Genomic DNA, 21,012 nt, shown 5'->3' on the forward strand with positions numbered 1-21,012 from the left:
GACTCTGGGATAGAGTTTAGGATTTGGAGGAAGAGGGGTTGGATCTGATAGGATCAGAGGAGCAGGGCCAAGGAGATGAATACTGGAAGGGATTGTGGGGACACTGGGCTGGGTCTGGGGATGGAGGAAGGAGAGGTTGGAACTTGAGGGGAGAGTGATTGAAACTGGGGATAGGCACCCGGCAAATGGACAGGGATAGGGGACACTGAGGAGAGAAGGGTTTAGGAGGAAATAGGCTGGGAAGGCGCTGGAGGGGGCAATACACACTGACGGTGAGAATAGTAAGGCTCAGGGGGCTGAATGGAAGGCTCAAAAGACTTCCTAACTCTGGACCGACTGGGAACTTGGGACGACTGCAAGGCTCAGCCCAGAAAAGTACTTGTCAGTTCCAAGCCGGCTCATCCTTTCTCCTGCCCCCTCAGAAGAACAAGCCCTGGGAGCTTAGATTCCTCTCTGAGCAGGTTGCTTGCAAGAATTTTAAAAATACCCTCTTATTTCCAGGCAGCAAAAACTCAGCAGTTCCGGCTCTGCGCTGGACTCTTTTGTCTTTGTTCCCAGGACTGGGGGCTGCGGGCGCTTGCTTCCGGATCCCGAGCCTGAAAGAAGGGGGCAGGATTGGACAAAATGGGACAGCATGGGTCTGGCTGGGGCTGGGACAACACTGGACTGGCTGGGGCAGGATAGGATGGGATGGGATGCGATGAGATGGGATAGGATGGGCAGATAAAGGGAAAGATTTCAAGAGGAAAGAACAGTGCTGAAGGGGGGGATTGATAGAGACTGGGGGTGGGGGTGGGGGAAGAATGGAGGGGGACCCTGGGAGGGAGGGAGAGTGAAGAAGAAAAGGCGATCCTTGATGGAGGGTGACTGGAAATAAAGCATCACTCTAGGAAACCGGCGAGATTGGCGCGGCGGGGGATGGGGGTGGGGAATCACCTCCTTTAGGTGCGTGGGGGAGGGGCGGGGCAGGAAGTGTCTGGGGGAGACTAGGAGTTCAGGGCCCGGGTTTGCCCCAGGCTTGGCTGGGTGATTTCGCCCTCCCTCCTTCCTTAGCCTCAGTGTACAATGGGGGGGATTATGCTGAGGGGAGGAGCCAAGCGAAGTAGCTGTCTGGCCGGTGCTGATATAAAGGTACTATAGAAATGCTAAGTAATTCAAAGTCCCCAGGCCAGCCTTTGCTTCTGCTGTTGCTGGGGGAGAATAAAGGGGGGAAGGAAGGGTTCTGATTTACAGTAGGGCAGGCTTGCTTTTCTTAAAAAAAAAAAAAAAAAAAGGCATCAGGACTTTTGGCTTCGAATGCTCCTTTACATCCCATCTTGCATAAATTTGCATACCGACTTCTGGAGATGTGAATGAATGGAACTCAGTGCTGCTGACTCCCCGCTCTTCTAGTCTCCAGCCCCTGCCATCTCCTTTCTCCTCCCCATCTTGGGTTTCCAGACAGGACACCCCGAACTCTTCCTGCGGCTCTCTCCGACTCACCAGTGCAGGTTGGAAGAGAGGGCGGAGCGGAAGGCTGCTGCCCACTGGAGAGACTTGGAGTTCCTTGGCTGGAAGGACAGCCAGGGTGTGGCCTTGGTGCTCTCCCGGGGCCCGCGTGGGCTGAGGAGAGCATCCCAGCCTACCCAGCCTGAGGGCAGAGAAGTTCTGGGCTTTCTGATTCCTCTGTTTAGGATACTTGGTGTTCCGATCCCGAGCCAGCTCTTTTCTGATAGGTAGAGTGGGCCGCCTGGGAGTTGTGGCAGGAGAGCCCACAGGGTTTGGTGTGCCCTTTACCCAACACATAGGTCTTCTGTTGAGAAGATCAAAACGTCTGTGCTTTTGGGTTGAGCCATCTCCAGGAGGTGAATGCATAGTATTTCTTATCGAATAGACTCTTTGAGCCTTAGTTTGCTCATCTGTAAAATGGGGATAGTGATCTTTATTTATATCAACACTGACAAGGTAAGTTTTGATATTTGAGAGGTCATACTATGTTGGGAAGAAATGTGAGATTGTAAATTCCTAGAATAGAAGCAGAAGTGACCTTAGAAATAAATTAGTTTAACCCCCTCTCTGTTTCATTCATTCATTCTCCAATTCAGTAAGCACAGTGCCAGACACTTAGTAGGTGCTTAGTTATCATGAAATGTTTATTGACTATTGGGGCAGCTAGGTGGTTCCATGGACAGAGAGCTAGGTCTGGAAATGGGAGGACCTGGGTTCAAATGTGGCCTCACATTGCTAGCTGGGCAAATCACTTAACCCCAATTGCCTAGTCCTAACCTTATGGATTCTAAGACTAAAGATAAGAGTTAAAAAATATCCTTCAACTATTTTTTTTTTAATTTTAAACCCTTAACTTCTGTGTATTGACTTATAGGTGGAAGAGTGGTAAGGGTAGGCAATGGGGGTCAAGTGACTTGCCCAGGGTCACACAGCTGGGAAGTGTCTGAGGCCGGATTTGAACCTAGGACCTCCCATCTCTAGGCCTGGCTCTCAATCCACTGAGCTACCCAGCTGCCCCTATCCTTCAACTATTAATTCATCTCCTATGAGCAATGGCATTGTGCCAGATTTCAAGATAAGAGATAAAAACTCAGTAGTTCCTTCCCCCAAGGAGTTTATATTCTTCAGAACCATACAACATGCACACAGATAAATTTTCAGCATCTACAAAGGAGGGAGAGTGGAAGGGGGGAAGGGGTTGATCCATAGATGGTACCTGAATGGATCCCCTTTCCCCCCATTTTATAGAAGAGTCCCAGAAAGGTTAGGTGATAATAATCACGATAGATCATATTTACACATAACTCTTTATGGTTTGTAAAACACGTATACGCTATTTCATTTGATCCTCATAATAGCTCATTATGTCAGCAGGCCAGTAGAATAATTTTCCCCATTTTTGCAACTGAGGAAACTGAGGCAAACAGGGTTAAATGACTTGCTCAGTGTCACACAGCTAGTGAGTGTCTGAGGACACATTTGATTCAGGTCTTCCCGACTCCAAGTTCAGCTCTTCATCTACTTTATCATCCACATTTAGATTGGATTTCAGGTCTACCTTCCATATTTTACTGTTGAGGAAATTTGCCCAAGGACACAAAGGTGTAGTTACTGGCAAAGGCAGTCTTTTTTTTTTTTTCTTTTTAAAAATCCAGGTCTTCTGACAGTCATTTGATGCTCTTTTCACTGCTGCCATCAGGCTGTTTACCTGGCTTATCAGATTAGCTAACTGGCATCTAACAGAGATACCATTAGAAAGAGACCCATTGAGAAGGTAAGTTTTGATATTCAAGAGAAGGTCAAGAAAGGTCGTGAGAATGAAGGGATCTGCTTCTAGTGGGGAAAGGAATGGGCCCTGGGATAGTGAGCTAATGCCAAAAAAGGGGAGTGAGGGAGGAATATACATAGACTTCACCTCCAGAGTGCCTGTGTAGCTGACTTCATTATCATGATTTGAATAATTTTTATTCATGCCTTTTGTCATTTTCTGCTATATCCATACCGATGTCCCATCTAGTGAGCCCAACTTTGTAACAAAGAAAAACAGTTAAGCCAAACCCACCAACACAGTACCCCAACTTATGAAGGTGTATGCCACACTACAGACTGGCAGGCTCTTGCTATTCAACTGAAAGAGGAAGGGGGTGCATTTCCTCCTTTCTGAGCCAAGTTGGTCATTAAAATTACTCAGCAATTCAAGCATTGACATTAAAAAAAGGAAACAGGAAATAATGATTTCTGAATGATGCAGTGGGTATCAAGCTGCATGGAAATGCCTCTCTTCCTCCCAGCTCCCCCTTTCCTTTATTGCTCTCTCCCCTGGCACCATCCCAAACACACAGTGACTACTGCTGTGGCCATTCTCCCCTGGGAAAAACTGGTTGGGTTCTGCCCAGGTGGGCTGGGACTCAGTGACCCACCAGGCAAAATCCAATGAGGAAAAATGCCGTTTTAGTGATGGGAATTAAAAAAAATAGATATACCCCTAATCTTTCAATGAGAAGGGTTATAGATTTATAAGAAGCAAGATTAGCTTCAGGGGCTCTTGGAAGCTGGTAACTTCCTCCTTTATGAGGGTCTAGTTCTGCTCTTCTTCTTCTGAAGTCAAGTTAATGCCTATGTGGTGACAGTTTTTTGTGTCTTGGAAAGAGCACTAGGCTATAAGAGCCTTGTTTGAATTCTAGCTTTGATATATTTTACCTGTTTGACTTTAGGCAAGTTTCTTTTACTCTCTGAACTCTTAGCCCTTTTGTCTATCAAAGGGTCAGAGTTAGGCCAAAAGTCCTTTTTAGCCCTAGAATCTGTATACCTGGGGAAGTTTTTAGAATTGAATAACAAATCCTAAGATGATAGGACAGAATTACAGAATCTTAAAGAGTTGGATGTGACACAAGTTGAGTTTATCCAGTCCAGCCTTTATCTACTGCGTGCATTTTCTCTACCACCATTCCAAAAGTGTGGTTATCTAACCTTTGTTTGAAGACCATCCAATGAGAGAATTCAGGTCTTAAGACAAGGAGTTGGTTTTATGAAAAAAATAAATAAATAGACAAATCATTGGTTAACTAGATTATAACAAGGAAAGAAGAAAATCAAATAATCAGTATAAAAAATGAAAAAGGTGAAATTACAACCAATGAAGAAGAAAATAAAACAATTACTGAAAGTCATTTTGCCCAGCTATATGCCAATAAATCTGAGAATCAAAGTGAAATGAATACTTACAAAAATATAAACTACCCAGATTAATGAGAGGAAATGGGATACTCCAACAATCCCATTACAGAAAAATAAATCAAACAAATCATCAAAGAATTCCCTAAGCAAAAGACTCCAGGGCCAGATGGGTTAACAAGTGAATTTTGCCAAACATTCAAAGAACGACTAACTCCAAAACTACATAAACTATTTGGAAGAACAGAGGAAGAGGGAATCCTTTCAAATTCCTCTTCATAATACAAATAAGGTACTGGTATCTAATCCAGGAAGAGCTAAAACAGAGAGAGAATTCAGATTGCTATTCCTAGATTGTGCATTAGAATTAGGGTCTTATAGGGACTGTTGATCTTAGAGACCATCAAGAGGTCTAAGGGATCATTGTGTCCAATTCTCTGATTTTACAGAGGAAGAAACTCTCTCAAAGAGTAGTGATTTGCTCAAGGGCACACAGCTAGTAAATGACAGAAATGATTTATTAGAAGCTTTTCTGTAAGATGATCTGAAATCTACCCCTACCTGGTTCTTTTTTGGGGGGCCCAAAGTTGAGTGATTCATCTTCCTTTTCTACATGACAACCTTAAAATTTTGTTTTTGGTTAGTCACGTCTGACTCTGTGGACCATAGCACAAGCTGTGCTGTCCATGGGATTTTCTTACAAAGTTACTAGAATGGGTTGCCATTTCCTTCTCCATTGGATTAAGACAAAGATTGCCCAAAGTTACACAACTAGAGTGGATTGGAACTGAGGTCTTCCTGACGTCCAGTTCAGTCCACTGAGCCATCTAGCTGCTATCAACCTTGTCTTGTAAATAAGAAAGAATCAAACTGTACCTTATGTCTGAGAGAACCACATAGCTCCTTTAGCACATATCTGATAAGAGACAGAAAAAAATTGAAGCTTTTTAGTTGAAATGTAATTATTGAGTGATTCCTTTGATCATTCCGTTAGGTACAATGTCTTATTTTTGGCTCAATGGACAGAGTGCTGGACTTCAAGATCTGAGCTCAAATCTCACTTCCCATATTGAGTTGCTTTGTCAAGTTAGTCATTTAATCTCTTTGAGTCTCCAGTTCCTTATCTGTAAAATAGAGATCGTGGTTCTATAGTACTTAGCTCCCAGAGCTAGGTTGAGGGTCAAATGACCACAGACATTTATACATGCATATATACACACATGCATATACATATTCACATACATGTATGCATATATGTAATATACATGCCTATATAAATATATACATGTAAATCAATATAAAGTGAGATACAGCTATACGCTAGTTGTGTCATCAGTTTACTGAGCATCTTCAGATTCCTGCCCTCAGACTTAGATGATATTGAGTGCTCACTATGTGGAAACAGAATTTTAGCAGAGGAAGCTAAATCTTTGCCTTTGGAGAAGCTTTCAGGCTGTCAGGGAGAGACAAGGGAGAGATGGGACTTAGTAATGGGGCTTGTCCTCAAGAACAAAGACAACAGAAACATGGAAAGGGGTACCAGTGGATTGAACCATGATAATCTGGAGGACAGTGAAGCCTTTAGAAAAGAATAGGTAGAGATGGTTAAACTAGGGTTAATGTTGGAAGGGCTCATTGTGCACCCTTTCTGATCCTAGGAAAATGGGAACTAGCAGCTCCTTCTCTTGGGTCTCTAATATTGGGAATATCATGTCCTTATGAAGAAGGATGCCAAGGAAAGATTCTATTGCATCCTGGGCAGGGCACTTGTCCTGCAGTCAAAAGACCTCTCTGTTTGAATCCTGCCTCCAACACTTCTCATCTGTGTGATCACTGGTGAATCTCTTAAACTCCCTAAGTCTCAACTTCTTCCTCTGTAAAATGGGGAATAATAAGACAAACCAATAAACTGTTCTCAAAGTTTGAGTTTATCATGATGCTGACTCCTGGGGAAAATGAGGTTACCATCCTAAGGTAGTTTCAGGGGTGAGTCCCAGAATTAGGGTGGCAGCACCTAATTTTTCAGATGAAATTTCTAGTGTTTTCTCTATCTTAAGTAGCCAGCTTTCTCTCCCAGGAAACATCAGCACGCTCACCTGTGGCTGTCATTCATGAGCTGCCTTGCCTAAGATGCTGGATTGGCTCCTCTGGCTTTTAGAATATCATCAGATTTGCCTGGAGGGAGGTGCCAGTGGTGGGACATGCCAGAGATCAGAGAATGTGGGAATGTGTGACTTCTTTACCCAGGGATGGGGGGATACCCCAAAAATGCTCCTTTGGAGTGGGGAACGAGAGTCTAGAAACCTAAATGGTTAAGAAACCCATGAAAGCATCTTGTCCAAACCTCCTATTTTATGGATGTGGATACTGAGAATTCAAGATGTTAAGTGATTTGTCCACAGTCACACTGTGAGTGAGTGGTGGAACTGAGACTAGAAATTAGACCTTCTGACTTATAGGCCAGAGAGCTTTCTACTCAACCACACTGTCCAATTTTAGGGAGCCTTAAAGAGCTGTGGACACTTGCCTAAGTACTAGATCTTGGGGGTTTGTCCTCGTTCCTTTGACTGATACCTCCTAAGGTCCCCTTAGAGCATCCCTACCTCCCATCTGGAACCAGGACAGAGCTAATATTTCCTTTATTTCCTTCCATGAAAGATATAGACATTGCTTCTCCAACTTAAATTTTTCTCTTTTCCCCTTTTCTCTCTGTTCTCCCTCCCCCCTCCTTCAACATACATACCCATACTCTGCTCTTCCTCCTCTTCCTCCTTTTCTTGGCTCCCTAGTTCTTTAACAAAGCCAGAGAAGGTCCCTTTTGGCTCAGATCCTGAATGTCAGTCACAGCTCAGAGGGAGATCTTGCTCAGAAAGCCTTCTCCCCGGGAAAGGAATACAGAGTCGGCTGCAGTCAGGAATTTTTTCCCCGTCCTTTTTCCTTGGGGGAGGTATTTGGCAGCCCATGTCCCTCTTTTGGCTTGGAGCCATCTCATCTCTTCCTGGCTGTTGTGAGGCAGGGCAAGGGTGGGAGATTGGAGAGAGGGGGCAGGGTTGGTACCCTTCCAAGTTTCTGAAGGGAGAGTAGGTGGAGGGGGAGAAAGGAGAACTGGCCCACAGGCTCTCCCATTAAGCTTTCCCTGGGAGAAGCCTGAGGAGGTTTCTAATTAATGGATGGGTGTAGGTGTGGCAGACCATGTTCATTCAAGTCACCAGGCTTATAGAATCTTAAGAGGGGAAGGGGGTTTAAGACCAAAAACTTAGTGCCAAGTTCTTGAGTGGTAGATGAAAAATGCTTTCTCATCCATAAAATGAAGATAATAATAGCACCTACTCCCATAGTGGTTATGAGTTTTGAATCAGATATAGTGCTGCCACTGCTTCATTTCAGCTCTGGCTAGAGATGAGAGAGAAGTCCTTTTTTTATTTTCTTTTAAACCCTCACCTTTCATCTTAGAATCAATACTGTGTATTGGCTCCAAGGCAAAAAGAGCAGTAAGGGTTAGGCAGTGGGCATGAAGTGACTTTCCAGGATCCACACACAGCTAAGAAGTGTCTGAAGTCAAATTTGAACCCAGGACCTAGGCCTAGCTCACTATCCCCTGAGCCACCCAGATGCCCCAAAGTCCTTTTTTCTTTTAAAGAAAATAAGAATTTTCAAAAAATCTGGGAAAAAACTTTCCTTGGATCATCAAATAAACAAATGTTAGAAGCTGCTGAACTTATAACTAATGATATTTATGCCATTATTATAGCTAAACTTTCTTTAGTAATAGCTAAGATTTTCCCAGGGTGTTTACAGTTTGAAAAGCACTTTCCCCAATCACATTTGTGGGGAGAGGCAGGTAGGTCTCTTATGTGGTCATAAGATTATAAGATCATATGTAATTTTAAGAGTACTTAGAGATCATTAAATCCAATCTCATATTACTGATGAGGAGACTGAGGTTCATAATCCTCATTTTACAGAGAAGAAAACTGAGACACGGACATTTATCCCCATTTTTTTGTTTAGTTGTTTCAGTCCTTCAATAATCTTTGTGACTGTATTTGAGGGTTTTTTTGGTTTTTTGATTTTGCAAAGATCCTGGAATGGGTTGCTATTTCCTTCTCCAGCTCATTTATTACAGATGAATAATTAAGGCAAATGGTTAAGTGACTTGCCCAGGGTCACACAACTAGTAAGTGTCTGAGGCCAGATTTGAACTCATGAAGACGAATCTTCCTGATTCTAAGCCCAGCATTCTATCTACTTTACCACCTAGCTGCCATTTTATAGGGAAGGAAACTATGGCTCAGGCACAGACATGTACCTTGACCTCATGTTTTCCTTGTCCTTCATGTTTTTCCACTACATAGTGCTGCTTCTTCCTAGAAGAGGATTTTGAGGTGATCAAAGCCCATGCTTGCTTAGCACTGGTAGTACCTCAGGAGGTGAATAATCAAGTCACAGTTACAGTGACTGAAGTCACTGAGCTCATGTCTTGTCCATCTTTCTTGCCTTTTTCTGTTCTTGTGATTCTCCTTTTTTTGGGGAGGGCCTAGAAATTGAATGATTGGTGGGAGGCTGTGTCTTTTTGTAACCCAGGAACAGAACAGTGACCAAGGCTAAGATTTCTGTTTCCTATGCTGACTTTAAACATATTTGATAGTTTTTATCCTTTACCCCAGAAAGGACCCTTTCAAACTTGAGAAGAATGATTGAGACAAAACTTGTAGTTTTCCTCATGCAAACTCCACTTCTGGGAAGTGTCTATGGGGTCCATTTCCATCACCTCTGAGTGTGGAAGCCAAGTGGTCTTTGGAGGGTGGGCTCTTTCTCTCAGTGCTGGAGACTGTGCTTATATGAAAATAGCAACTCTCTAGCAGCAGCCAGATCAGTCTGTAGAGTTTCCATAGCAACTGTGGCAGGAGGTGTGTGTGGGGTATAGTGGGGAGGGGGAGGTAGTAGTGGGTCTTGTGGATCACAAAAGCTTTTGAAGTTGGATGGGGCCAGCTGGTGGACGAATGACTGGAGGGTTTGTTCTTTGTCCTGGTGAGGTTGTGATTGGCATCAGGAGGGGGTGGGAAAGAGGAACTGAGAGAATGGAAAAAGCCAAGGTGGAGATCAGGGATCTATTGTGAAGGAAGGGAGAAGAAACCAAATCTTTCTCCCTTACTCAATGATCAGATCCTGGAGTCTCAGAACTGGAGCTACTGAATCTCAGGAGTAGTAGAGCCAAGGACTCTTATCAAGGATATTTAGCTCAACTCCATGAGAGCAGGGATCACCTCCATCACCTTCCTCAGTCCAAAACTGGTCATCCAGACTCTGCTGAAAGATCCCTAGTGATGGGGAGCTTGCTAACATTACCCAAAGTAGTCCATCCTACTTTGGAACCATTCTGATTCTTGGCAAAGTTTTCCATATATTGAGGCAAAATCTTCCAACAATTTTCGTTCCATGATCTAGTTCAGTTCTTTGAATCCAATCAGAATAAAGAAGAGTTTACTTTCATATATTAACCTTTTAAATTCTTGAAGCCAGCTACCAGGTCCTTTGACTCAATATAAGTATAATTTTGCTTGCTTCCATGCTAAATATCACCTCCATTTATCAATGCATGTCATGATGAAATTTCCCATTTCTGGATATACTTTGTTCCCTACCCTCTGGCTCATGAAATTTGAGATTTAAAGAGAGAATTTTTACTTTCTTTGAAAGAAATGAGATGCCCATTGAATGATGGGAGTGGGGAGGAGGAGGAATATACATGGCATTATGGCCATTTAATTTAAAGAGAATTGTGAAATTGGTAAGTATCTCTAAGATCATTTGGTCCAAACCCAAGCTAAAGGACAACTCCTTTCTAAAAACCCTATACAACAAATCTTTACTCTCTGCTTAAAAGACATCCAGTTGTAGGAAATCATATCTTATGAGAGAGGCCATTCTATTTTTGGATGACTCTCATTCTTAATTTCAAGTTATTGACTCCTTAATATTGACTCCAAATCTGCCTATCAGTGATTTTCATCTATCCATTGGTCTTCTGCCTCTGGGACTATGTGTACCATGTCTAATCTCTTATCCATGATAACCCTTTAGATATTTGAAGATATCTATCAGGCTCTACTAAACTTTCTGTTTTCCAGGTTAGCCAGCCCTAGTTCATAGTTCATAGAATTTGGAGATGGAACGATTTTGGAGTCATCTACTCCAATCCTTTCATCTGGCAAATGAGGTGTAGATAGGTAGAGTGACTTTACATCTCTTTTTTTTTCAGGTAAGTACTTAAGATAAGCAACATGAACTCCCCAATTCCAACATGATATTTGGTTCAGTGTAACTACTGAGGTAGATGGACAGTGGTTCCTTCACTTGATCCTTGAAATGCCAAGCCCTTTGAGTGCTTTCTTGCCTCAGCTAGGCTTCTGAATGAGCCACAAGTCACCAATATTTCTCCTCAAATGTGCCTGGAAGAGCTCAGAGTGCTCCAGATGTAGTCTGACCAGGGCGAAGTGTACAAATGGCCAAGTAGCACCCTCATTCGAGACCCTCTGTTTTTTTTCATGCCAGTTAATTTCTAAAGATTCTAGGGGAAGTCCTTAGCTGAGGCGTGTCCAATGGAACATCATGGTACAAGACACTCTCTTGACTAGTGATTCTTATTATGAGCTTGCAAGCAGCTAATTGAAAGAACTTCCTAATTTATGTCCCACTGGGGTCAGAGCTCTCCCCAGAGTTAAGAGGCTATATTGGTTGTCTCTTCTCTGCTGACTCTTTAGCCAAGAGGGTAGAAATGGGTGAGGCAACTGGCCTTGCTCATTATTTTGAGAGAAAATTAGTGAACTCTTAGTAGCTAAGAAGAAAGGAAAAAGAGTAGTGACCCATTTAAAGACACTTATTTATATTCAGGATGCTCCCTGTGCTGGTTAGAGAGAGTGTTCAACCCTGAACATTTTTGCAAGTTTTCTGATTCTTTGCATTCTCTCTATTCAATTTCAATCAAACCACGGCATCCGGGAACATTTATTTGTGGTCATGAAGGAAGCTCCCTGGACAAGGAAGGGGAGGTTGGTTTGAGGGGAATGCCGGTGACAGGAAGATGGATCCAATTTTTTCTTATTGTTTTTGAAACTCTTGGTGGTTGCATTCTATTATTAGAAAAATGCTTTATGGTCTATGATGGGGTGTTGCCTAAATGAGCCATAAGATATTGGGAAGGATTCTGGAGCCAGAGTTACGGTACCTGGGTTCAAATCCTAGTTCAATTTATTTATATGTATGATCTTGAAAATGAGGAGGTTGGTAATGGGTAAGATGTTCCCTTGTTGTATCTTTCAACCCAGTCTCATGACCTTTCTCATTCTTAGCCTAACTCTATATGAGAAGTATTGTGTGTGGTGCGAGGTGGGGATTGGACAATCCATCTGGGGCAAATCACTTAACCTTTCTATGCCTCAGTTTCCTCATCTGTAAAATAAGTGCTTCTAAAAGTCCCTTAAAACCCTCTTAAATGACCCTATGAGCTCCTTCTTTCTTCTATCCTTCATTCCTAATGTTAGTGCTCCTGGGAGTATGCCTCACAGTGGGGTGAGAAGATAACAGGGAGGGAGAAATCAAGTAGGTAGGTCCCCCCAAAAACCAGTAACGGGGCTGATAATGTTCTCTTTCCACAGCGTCTCACACTCTTCTACGTGAATTCCAAGCAGTAAGTGTTCTACCATATTTGAAGCACTGTGTCAGGTGCAGAATCAGGCACTTTTTGATGGGGAAGAGAGTGGAGATGCAACCTTGCAGGAAACAGGAAGGAGCATTTCGAAATTGGAAACCACCTCAGATGAGGACAGATAGTGTATGTTGGTACATGCAGGTCATCCGCCAACAGGCGATCCTCTTACAAGGACATGCTAGTCACGTTCCTTCTTTGTCTAGAAAAGTCTTAGGGAATAGACAGCACTGGGGACTGGGGACTTCTAGACTCTTGAACGGTGTGCCAAACGCAGTCACAGATGCAGGCTTAACTGCCCTCTTCTCCGCTCTGCATCGGCCTTAGCGATAGACGAGAGTACTTTTTGCTTATAATAAAGTCATCCCAGGGGCGGCTAGGTGGCTCAGGAGATAGAGTGCCAGGCCTGGGTTCAAATTTGGCTTCGGACACATCCTAGTTGTGTCACTTAACTCCAGTAGTGGCAAGTCACTTACCCCCAGTTGCTTAGCCCTTATTGCTCTTTTGCCTTGGAACCAATATTTGTATCGATTCTAAGAGAGAAGGTAAGAGTTTTTTTTTTTTTAAAGTCATCCAGAAGGAGCATATTTGGAAATAATTAACCAGATAATTAGAATATAATATTTTATTTGCATTTTTATAGTGTCATGGGGCTATAAGGGCCCACCAAAAGTCATCCTGATTGCCTGTTGGTCTCCATGAATGGTACTTCTTATACCAGTGATGGGCAACCTTTTGAGCTCAGTGTGTCAAAATTCACCAAAAAAAACGAGTATAACTCGAGTGGTTTGTCACTTGGAGAAAAAAAACACAATTTTGCGATATTTATAGTTTAAATAACAAAAATGTGTAATTGTAATATATATTTATTATATGTATTTATATATTATAAATTATATGTATTTATATACATATATAAATTATATGTATTTATATATTATAAATAAGTATAGGTAGAATCGTCATCTATAGTGTACAGAGTATCTACACTACACTACAGAAAATGTTTTATCCTCAGCATGAGGCTTTGTGTCATCAAAAATGGTTACGTGTGTCAGTGCTGACATGTGTGTCATAGGTTTGCCATCACTGTCTTATACTATCCCAAACAGATGGATAACCTTTCCTACTTATTGAGGCTCTCTACAGAAAAGAGATTTCCCTAATCTCTTGGATACTGGTTCTGACTCTGCCCTGAAATTCTTTTAAGATCTCTCTCTCTCTCTCTTTTTTTTCTTTTTAAACCCTTAACTTCAGTGTATTGGCTCCTAGGTGGAAGAGTGGTAAGGGTGGGCAATGGGGGTCAAGTGACTTGCCCAGGGCCACACAGCTGGGAAGTGTTTGAGGCTGGATTTGAACCCAGGACCTCCCGTCTCTAGACCTGACTCTCCATCCACTGAGCTACCCAGCTGCCCCCTCTTTTATGATATCTAAGCCAAATCCCCCCTGCTTCAGTTTAAGCTCGTTCTCTCTCCAGCCCCCCATGGAACTAGAGAACAGCCGGCCACCGTCAGGTGCTCTCAGTGATAATTGTTGAATGCACGGAGATGGCTCCATCCCATCGCTTGCTTTTCTTAAGGCTAAATCACAACTCCTTTTTCTCATCTTTCTCCCCAGATCCAGTGACTTAGTCCTTCTGTTTTAGCTGGGTCTTTCCTGTGAGCTCATTTCCCGCTTTCTCCACAGTCCCCAGAAAGTCAAGAGAACTAGACTCAGAGCTGTGACCATGACGTGGGAAGGACTTGGCTGCTCCAGTCTGCTCAACCCGGGCACAAATTCACCTTTAAAAACATTGGGGGTTGCATGTCTTATCTTTTGGCTTCCAGGGACCTCATAGGGTTTGGTATTTAGGAAGGGGGAAGATACCCCCTTTAGCCAAGAGAGTATCCACTTTCTTTGCCCGTTTGATGGGTGGAGAGGGAGAATGAAAGGGGTGGAGAGAGTGGTTTAGAGGTGAAAAGTAAGCCTCCCCCAAGGTCACCCAGAGCGTGGGCAGCATGTTTGGGACAAAAACACTGAAGCTCCCTTCGGCCCACCCACTTCGTCTAGCACACAGGTCACCTTGCCAGGGTTTCTGGAGCCCCGAATGTCAGGGAAAACCTCCCTCCCTCTCTCCCACCTGCCCCCATTCTTTGAAAGGCATTGAAGCTGATAGTACTATTTACCGTCTCAATATTAATCTCTCGGAGCACTTCAAGGGCAGAGCAGGCCCACAAGGCCAGAGAGGACCTTGGCAGAACCAGCTTGTTTTTGTTTTCCCAAACGACCCAATCTCCACCCCCTCCCTAACCCCTGCCCGAGCACCCCCTACTCCCACCCCCATGCCTTCCAATTCCAGGAATGACTGCGGTGTTTATAGAGCAGAGCAGTCATCTGGAGAGCACCCAGGCAGGGAGGCTCCTGAGATGACCAGCATATTTAGCTTGCTAAGGGGTGACTGAGATTACACTGAGATAAACACCCTCTCCAGCAGCCTCAGTAGAATAGGGACCAGGAAGGACTTTCTCCTCTCTTTGTGTTTGTATAGGAATGAATAAAGGCAGATAGGTGGCACAGAGGAGAAAGAGCCAAGCTTGAAGTCAGGAAGACTCAAATCTGACTTCAGGCATTTATTAGTTGTACGCCCCTAGTCAAGTCATTTCACCCAGTTGGCCTCAGTTTCTTCGTCTGTGAAATGAGCCAGAAAAGGAAATGGCAAACCATTCGGTGTCTTTGGCCTCAGTTTCTTCATCTGTGAAATGAGCCAGAAAAGGAAATGGCAAACCATTCGGTGTCTTTGCCTCCAAGAAACCCTTCTTCTAGTCCTAAGATTCTTTGACAATGAAATGAGTGCTGGCTGCCTCCAAAGGCATCAAATAATGCCCCCAAAAGGCATCACAGTCAGGACTGAAATGACAGAACAACAGTGAAAGCAAAGGTTTGAAGGCACAAGTCCAAACTCGGAAAAACATGCTCACAAGTGAGTGTCAATGAATTATATACACGTGTGCAATGGGTGTGTATAAATGGACTTAACCCTTTTAAAGGCACATTGAATTATAATTTCTAGTGATGTTATTTTCTGGGAAACCATGACAGCAGATGGTCCAGCCAGACTTGATGGACAACAGTGAAAAAAAGGGAGATTTCTCGATTCGATAGAAATTTAGCAGTGAGAGGAACCATAGAGGCCAACTCTTCTAACTCCCTTGTTTGTTGGATGAGCCAACGGGCCCCCAGAAAGCCACTGCCATGTCTAAGACCATGACCCGTACCAGTGGCAGAGCCTATACAAAGCCCATTTCCTTCTGATTCTCAGTCTCTCTCCATGAATCTATGACTCAGCTTGGGCAAAGGCATCACAGGATTCATGTCAGTTCTGCAAATGGTTGTGTCTTTGATGGGCAAGAAAGACCCTGTCCTTGAGTCTTAGATTCACAGCTGGAAGGGGGCTCAGACACCATTTAATTCAACCCCTACATTTCTCAGATGAAAGAATTGAAGCCTGAAGAAGTAAAAATGGCTTGCTTAGTTTCCCACACCTTATGGAGGCCTTGAGTCTTGAGAAGCATTGTCTGAACATCTAGCCACTGTACATCTGATGGGTTTATCGTGGAAAGAGTTGTTGGCCATGATGGCCATGTTGGTCACTTTTTTTTTTACAACCTTACCTTCCATCTTAGAATTAATACTGTGTATTGGTTCCAAGTCAGAAGAGTGATAAGGGTTAGGTAATTGGGGTTAAATGACTTGCCCAGGGTCACACAGTTAGGAAGTGACCGAACCCAGGACATTTCCATCTCCAGATCTGGCTCTCTATCCACTGAACCACCTAACTGCCTCCTACAGTTAACCTCTTGCAGAGAGGTAGGTTCCTTTGAACCCTGAAGCTAGCAATAAAGGTGCATATCTCTACAGTCCTGTTTCTGGCTTTTCCCTAGATTTGATACATGGATCTTAAAAATATTTGCAGTACATTCTAGAACTTGAATCTAGGTGCCAGCTAAGACATAAATAAATCTTTTGGATGAGGAGATGGGGACATTGTAGGGCCATGGAAGAAAAAAGGCAGAAGTCAGAGTCAATCACTCAGTTAATTTTCCATTCTCTCCCCCACCCCCATTGCTCATGGAAGTATGGATGACCACATAGTAGAGGGATGATTGAGGATTGAGGATAACTCCAGACTGGGTCTTTTCTGGGTATGGGCTGGATTTTAAGGGAAACAGACCAAAGGGTATGGCTGGGACTCAATATAGAAAATGCTGGAGGAGTGGCAGGAGATGGGAATGGTGTAGAATAGAGTTTATTTCAGCCAGGGGGATATGGGGCAGGAGAATGCCATTAAGTAGTTTGAAATTTGCCCTGGATGCCAGCTTAAATTTAACTATATATCCAGTTGCATACTAGCTTATGCTAGCTCACACATTTTGAAATTTGGGAGTGACTGGGCTCATCTGCTATCACGGAGTGAGTTTTTGTTTTATTTTATTTTATTTTTTTAGGTTTGGGAATGATATAACTGCAATGTCACTCACCCAGTAAATTTGAGAAGCTCTGGGTTAAACTTTAGCCAATGAATAACAAGATCCCTTTCCACCCCACTTTTTATGGACCCTACCCACCCATCGACCTGAATCAACAATCTAATCCGTGGGTGGGCTGTGTTATTGAACATATCAGTCACATGCAAGAGTCTGGTTACCCCAGCTGCACAGCTGGGAATGGCCAAAGGGACTGTGTTTTTTAATTCTTTCAATCATGGAGAGCAGTTTTCTGGTGGCTCGTGAGCTTAATTCGAGTCTCCAACCCCAACCTCATGTCCAGATTAATTTGTAAATTTACTCCCTGTTTTTGCCCTGCCTTCTCTTTTTTCTCTTTCACCAACTTCATGATGATCAAGTTATCTGAAAGACCTTCATCCTAGGTACAGAATCAAGAAACTGAGTTTTAGATGTTACCTATTTTCTCTTTAACAGCTCTCTTCATGGCTCAGTACCAATCTAGAAAATGGGGAAATATGTCCCTATTCCTTATTGCTCTATAAGGATTCTGGGAAGACAGATAATCTAACAAAAATAATAATGATGATGATAATAATAATAATAATAAGTCCCTTCAAATCCCTTGAAAAAACCAGAATTGGTATGTATAAAAATAAAACACTTTAATTTATTAATAAGAACTAATGGAGGCAGTGGGGCATAAAAGAAAGACCGAGGAGAGAAGAGAACAGAAGAGAAGGGAAATTTCATCTCTTTGCACTAGGGAAGAGACCATCTTGCCAGGGTTCTGGGGAAATGATGGGTGGGTTCAAAAATCCATGGAGAGCCCGGAGTGGATAGTTTGAATTGTTCTAGACTGGACTGGATGGCCTCCAGGAAACCCTTCTAGTCCTAAGATTCTTTGACAATGAAATGAGTGCTGGCTGCCTCCAAAGGCATCAAATAACCAACCTCACTCTCTCCCTGAAGTATGGGTCCTTGGAGGGAGGATGTTTCTATCCAAGCCCCTGTATGCTCCATTTGTGAAGCTGGGTCCAAGCTCCCAGCCCCAGGTGGGAGAGCTGGAGTTTCCGGCAATGATACCTCTCCGAGGGGCAAGAAAGAAAAGGGGAGCCAAGATAAACGCTGTGAAAATGAGCCTCGCATTTCTCTAATTTGGAGATTCCCAGCTTTTCAGAATTGCAACACCCTGTTGTTTGTCTGATTTCACCATACTAGCTCTCCAGCTTTGTCCACCTCCCCCCGGAATTGCGTATATTTATTTTTCAAATTAAAGTGAATTATTAAAATTAATCTTGATTGGATAATTTGAGGTAATTGGAGACATCCTGGGATGTTGTGAAATTGGGGCTGGGTAGAAGCATAGTCCAACCACTTTTGCTCTGAGAATTTCCATACCCTGGATTTTGGAATACAGAATGGGAAGAAATAATTACTTTACATGATAAATGGAGAAAACCAAGGGTACTTGTCAAATGTTTTTTAGCTGGTTACCAGTGGGGTCAAGAACAAAACTCAGGCCTTTGGACTTCCAGCCATCATTCTTTCTTTAAGACTAAAGGACAGAATATGAGAGTGTATGGCTAGAAGGGTAAAAGTCTATCTACTATGGGGCAGCCTTTGCTAATTTGTGGAGAGCCTTTTATGACCTTGCAAATATTTTGGGGCTTATTTATTCTTATTTCAATTAGATTTCTGGCCTCAATTTCGACTTCCGGAAGATGGGAATGTTTTCCCCTGCCCCTTTTATGTTATAGGAATATAGAAAGTCACCTTCTATTCCTTTTTGAATCTTAGCTCCAGAATAGGATGGAATAGATGTCATTCCCAACTCTTCTCATAGAAGCATCTCTTCTGTTCTGAAACAGAAGAGTTCTCGTAATCTCACTAAACACCTCATTCCACTTTTCTGGGTCAAGAAGTATCATTTTATGTCTATCCTTGATCACATTTTCTCAATCACTCCTTAGTGAGAAAGAAAAAAAAAATGGCCACTATATTGTCTTCCATTATAGTAATCTCTTAAGTGACCAGAAGACTTAAGAAAATCCCCATGCCTGCTTTTTCTTAGCTTAAGGAATTATGGTCCCTGCAAGTGGAAGCAGATAGGGGCCATGCAGGTTTGTGCTTCAAACAGAAATGTGGGGAATGCCATAAATCAGGACAGAATTGATTATTGTGTTGATTGTCTAGATCAGAGGTATCAAACATATGGTCTCGCCAGCAACACTCTAGAGTGGTGATTCCCAAAGTGGGCGCCACTGCCCCCTGGTGGGTGCTGCAGCGATCAAGGGAGGCAGTGATGGCCACAGGTGCATTTATATTTCCTATTAATTGCTATTAAAATTTAAACAAAATTAATTTCCGGGGGCTAAGTAATATTTTTTCTGGAAAGGGGGCAGTAGGCCAAAAAAGTTTGGGAACCACTTGTCCAGAGGGTAGCTAGAACCATATTAAAATGTAACTGGGGGACAGAGAGAGGGGAAGTTAGGTGGCTCAGTGGATTGAGAACTATTTGTAGAGGCAGAAGATCCTGGGTTTAGAACTGACCTCAGACACTTCCTGGCTGTGCTCCTGGGCAAGCCACTTTAACCCCCATTGCCTAGCCCTTACTGCTCTTCTGCTTTAGAACAAATACACAGTATTGATTTTAAGATGGAAGATACAGGTTTTTTTTTCAAGTGTAACTGGGAAATATTTAACAACAACAACAACAACAACAAAATAGAACAAAATGCAGATAACTCTAAAAAAACACACACACACAAAACTAATTTTCATCTTAAAATCAGTACCATGTTCCAGGGCAGAAGAACATCAAGGGACTAGGCAATGGCAATGTAATGACTTAAGGTAGGAAGTGTTTGAGATCAAATTTGAACTCAGGACCTCCTATTTCTAGACTTCATCCTCAATCCACCGAGCCACCTACCTACCACCAATAACATTACATTTTCAAATTAAGTAAATATGTATGGGGATCCTGATGTATGAATTAGTGGCCCTATTTATGTTTGAATTTGACATCTCTGCCCTAGACCTAAAAAAGTTATGGAAAAAAATGTTAATAATGCAGACTAAACTTAAAAGTATGGAGAGCCACCTGTCATACATTTAGTAGCACACCCGAGGAGACAGGTCCAAAAACATGTAGATATTTAATAAAAATTATGCTGAATCAGGCTCTCCTAGACAGCAGAAATGTGGATAGAAAATCCTGATCTTCAGGTAAATTCTCACTAGCTGGAGTTTTGTGTATGCTCAGGTAGGTTTTGTTGATCAGCTCTGGTTTTTCAAGGAACAGAAATCACATTTCTCTAATTTCACCTCCCTACGAATTTATTGTTAGCACAGTAAACTCACTCTGGACTTCATCCCTTAGCGAGCAAGGGTCTTGCCACCCAGGGAGCTAATGGCAGCCTTATCTGGGCACCAGACCCATTCTGGGTGTCAGAAAAGTGTTAAGGGATGTGAGGTTTATATTAGAACTGGAATCTCTTAGTGATGGGCCAGTCCAGCCTAAGCACACTCCATGGTCTTTTGAATCCATCATTCAGAAATATTCCAGATAAAGCTAAGCCCAAGGACTGGTAGAATGTCTTCAGAGACAGGGATTACTCTACTATCGACAGCCATCAGTTATTCTAGTTGTCTCTTCACCTATCTCCTGTCTCTGTGAAGGGATCAGATCTAACCAGCCTAGATCAAATATGGAGTCTGAAGTTGGAAATTAGACTTTGGTACTAAGGCTTGAGCCCAAAAGAGAGGAATGCCCCAATTCTCAGTGCCAGGAAGAATAAGGTCATAGAACTAGAACTAGAAGGGACCTCAGGGGGTGGCTGGGTGACTTGGTGGATAAAGAGCCAGGCCTGGAGATGGAAGGTCCTGGGTTCAAATCTGGCCTCAGATACTTCCAAGCTGGGCAAGTCACATAGTCCCAGTTGCCTTACTGCTCTTATGCCTTGGAACTGATACTTAGTGTGAATTCAAAGACACAAGGTACAGGCTTAAAAAAAAGAATGGATGTTAGAGGTCATCTCTCTACACCATTCCTTTTACAGTTAAGGAAACTGAGGCCTGAAGGTACCTTTTTATTTTTGTTAATTTGACCAATGGCAGAATTGAGATTTGAACCTAGGTTCCCTGAGTCCAAGGCCA

The 21,012-nt window shown here is 42.9% G+C and overlaps 1 protein-coding gene across 1 annotated transcript in view; it reads left to right on the plus strand.

Annotated features, from left to right (window-relative positions):
* The window catches only part of IGFBP2 (insulin like growth factor binding protein 2), a 41,657-nt gene that overhangs the window by 4,075 nt on the left and 16,570 nt on the right, over positions 1-21,012 (plus strand). The window contains exons 2-4 of the mRNA XM_044669431.1: positions 502-638; positions 1,393-1,597; positions 1,674-1,844. Of these exons, the coding sequence (XP_044525366.1) occupies positions 502-638; positions 1,393-1,597; positions 1,674-1,844 (513 nt within the window). The remainder of the gene's footprint in view (positions 1-501; positions 639-1,392; positions 1,598-1,673; positions 1,845-21,012) is intronic.

Source organism: Gracilinanus agilis, chromosome 3 (assembly GCF_016433145.1).
Source record: "Gracilinanus agilis isolate LMUSP501 chromosome 3, AgileGrace, whole genome shotgun sequence".
NCBI lineage: Eukaryota > Metazoa > Chordata > Mammalia > Didelphimorphia > Didelphidae > Gracilinanus > Gracilinanus agilis.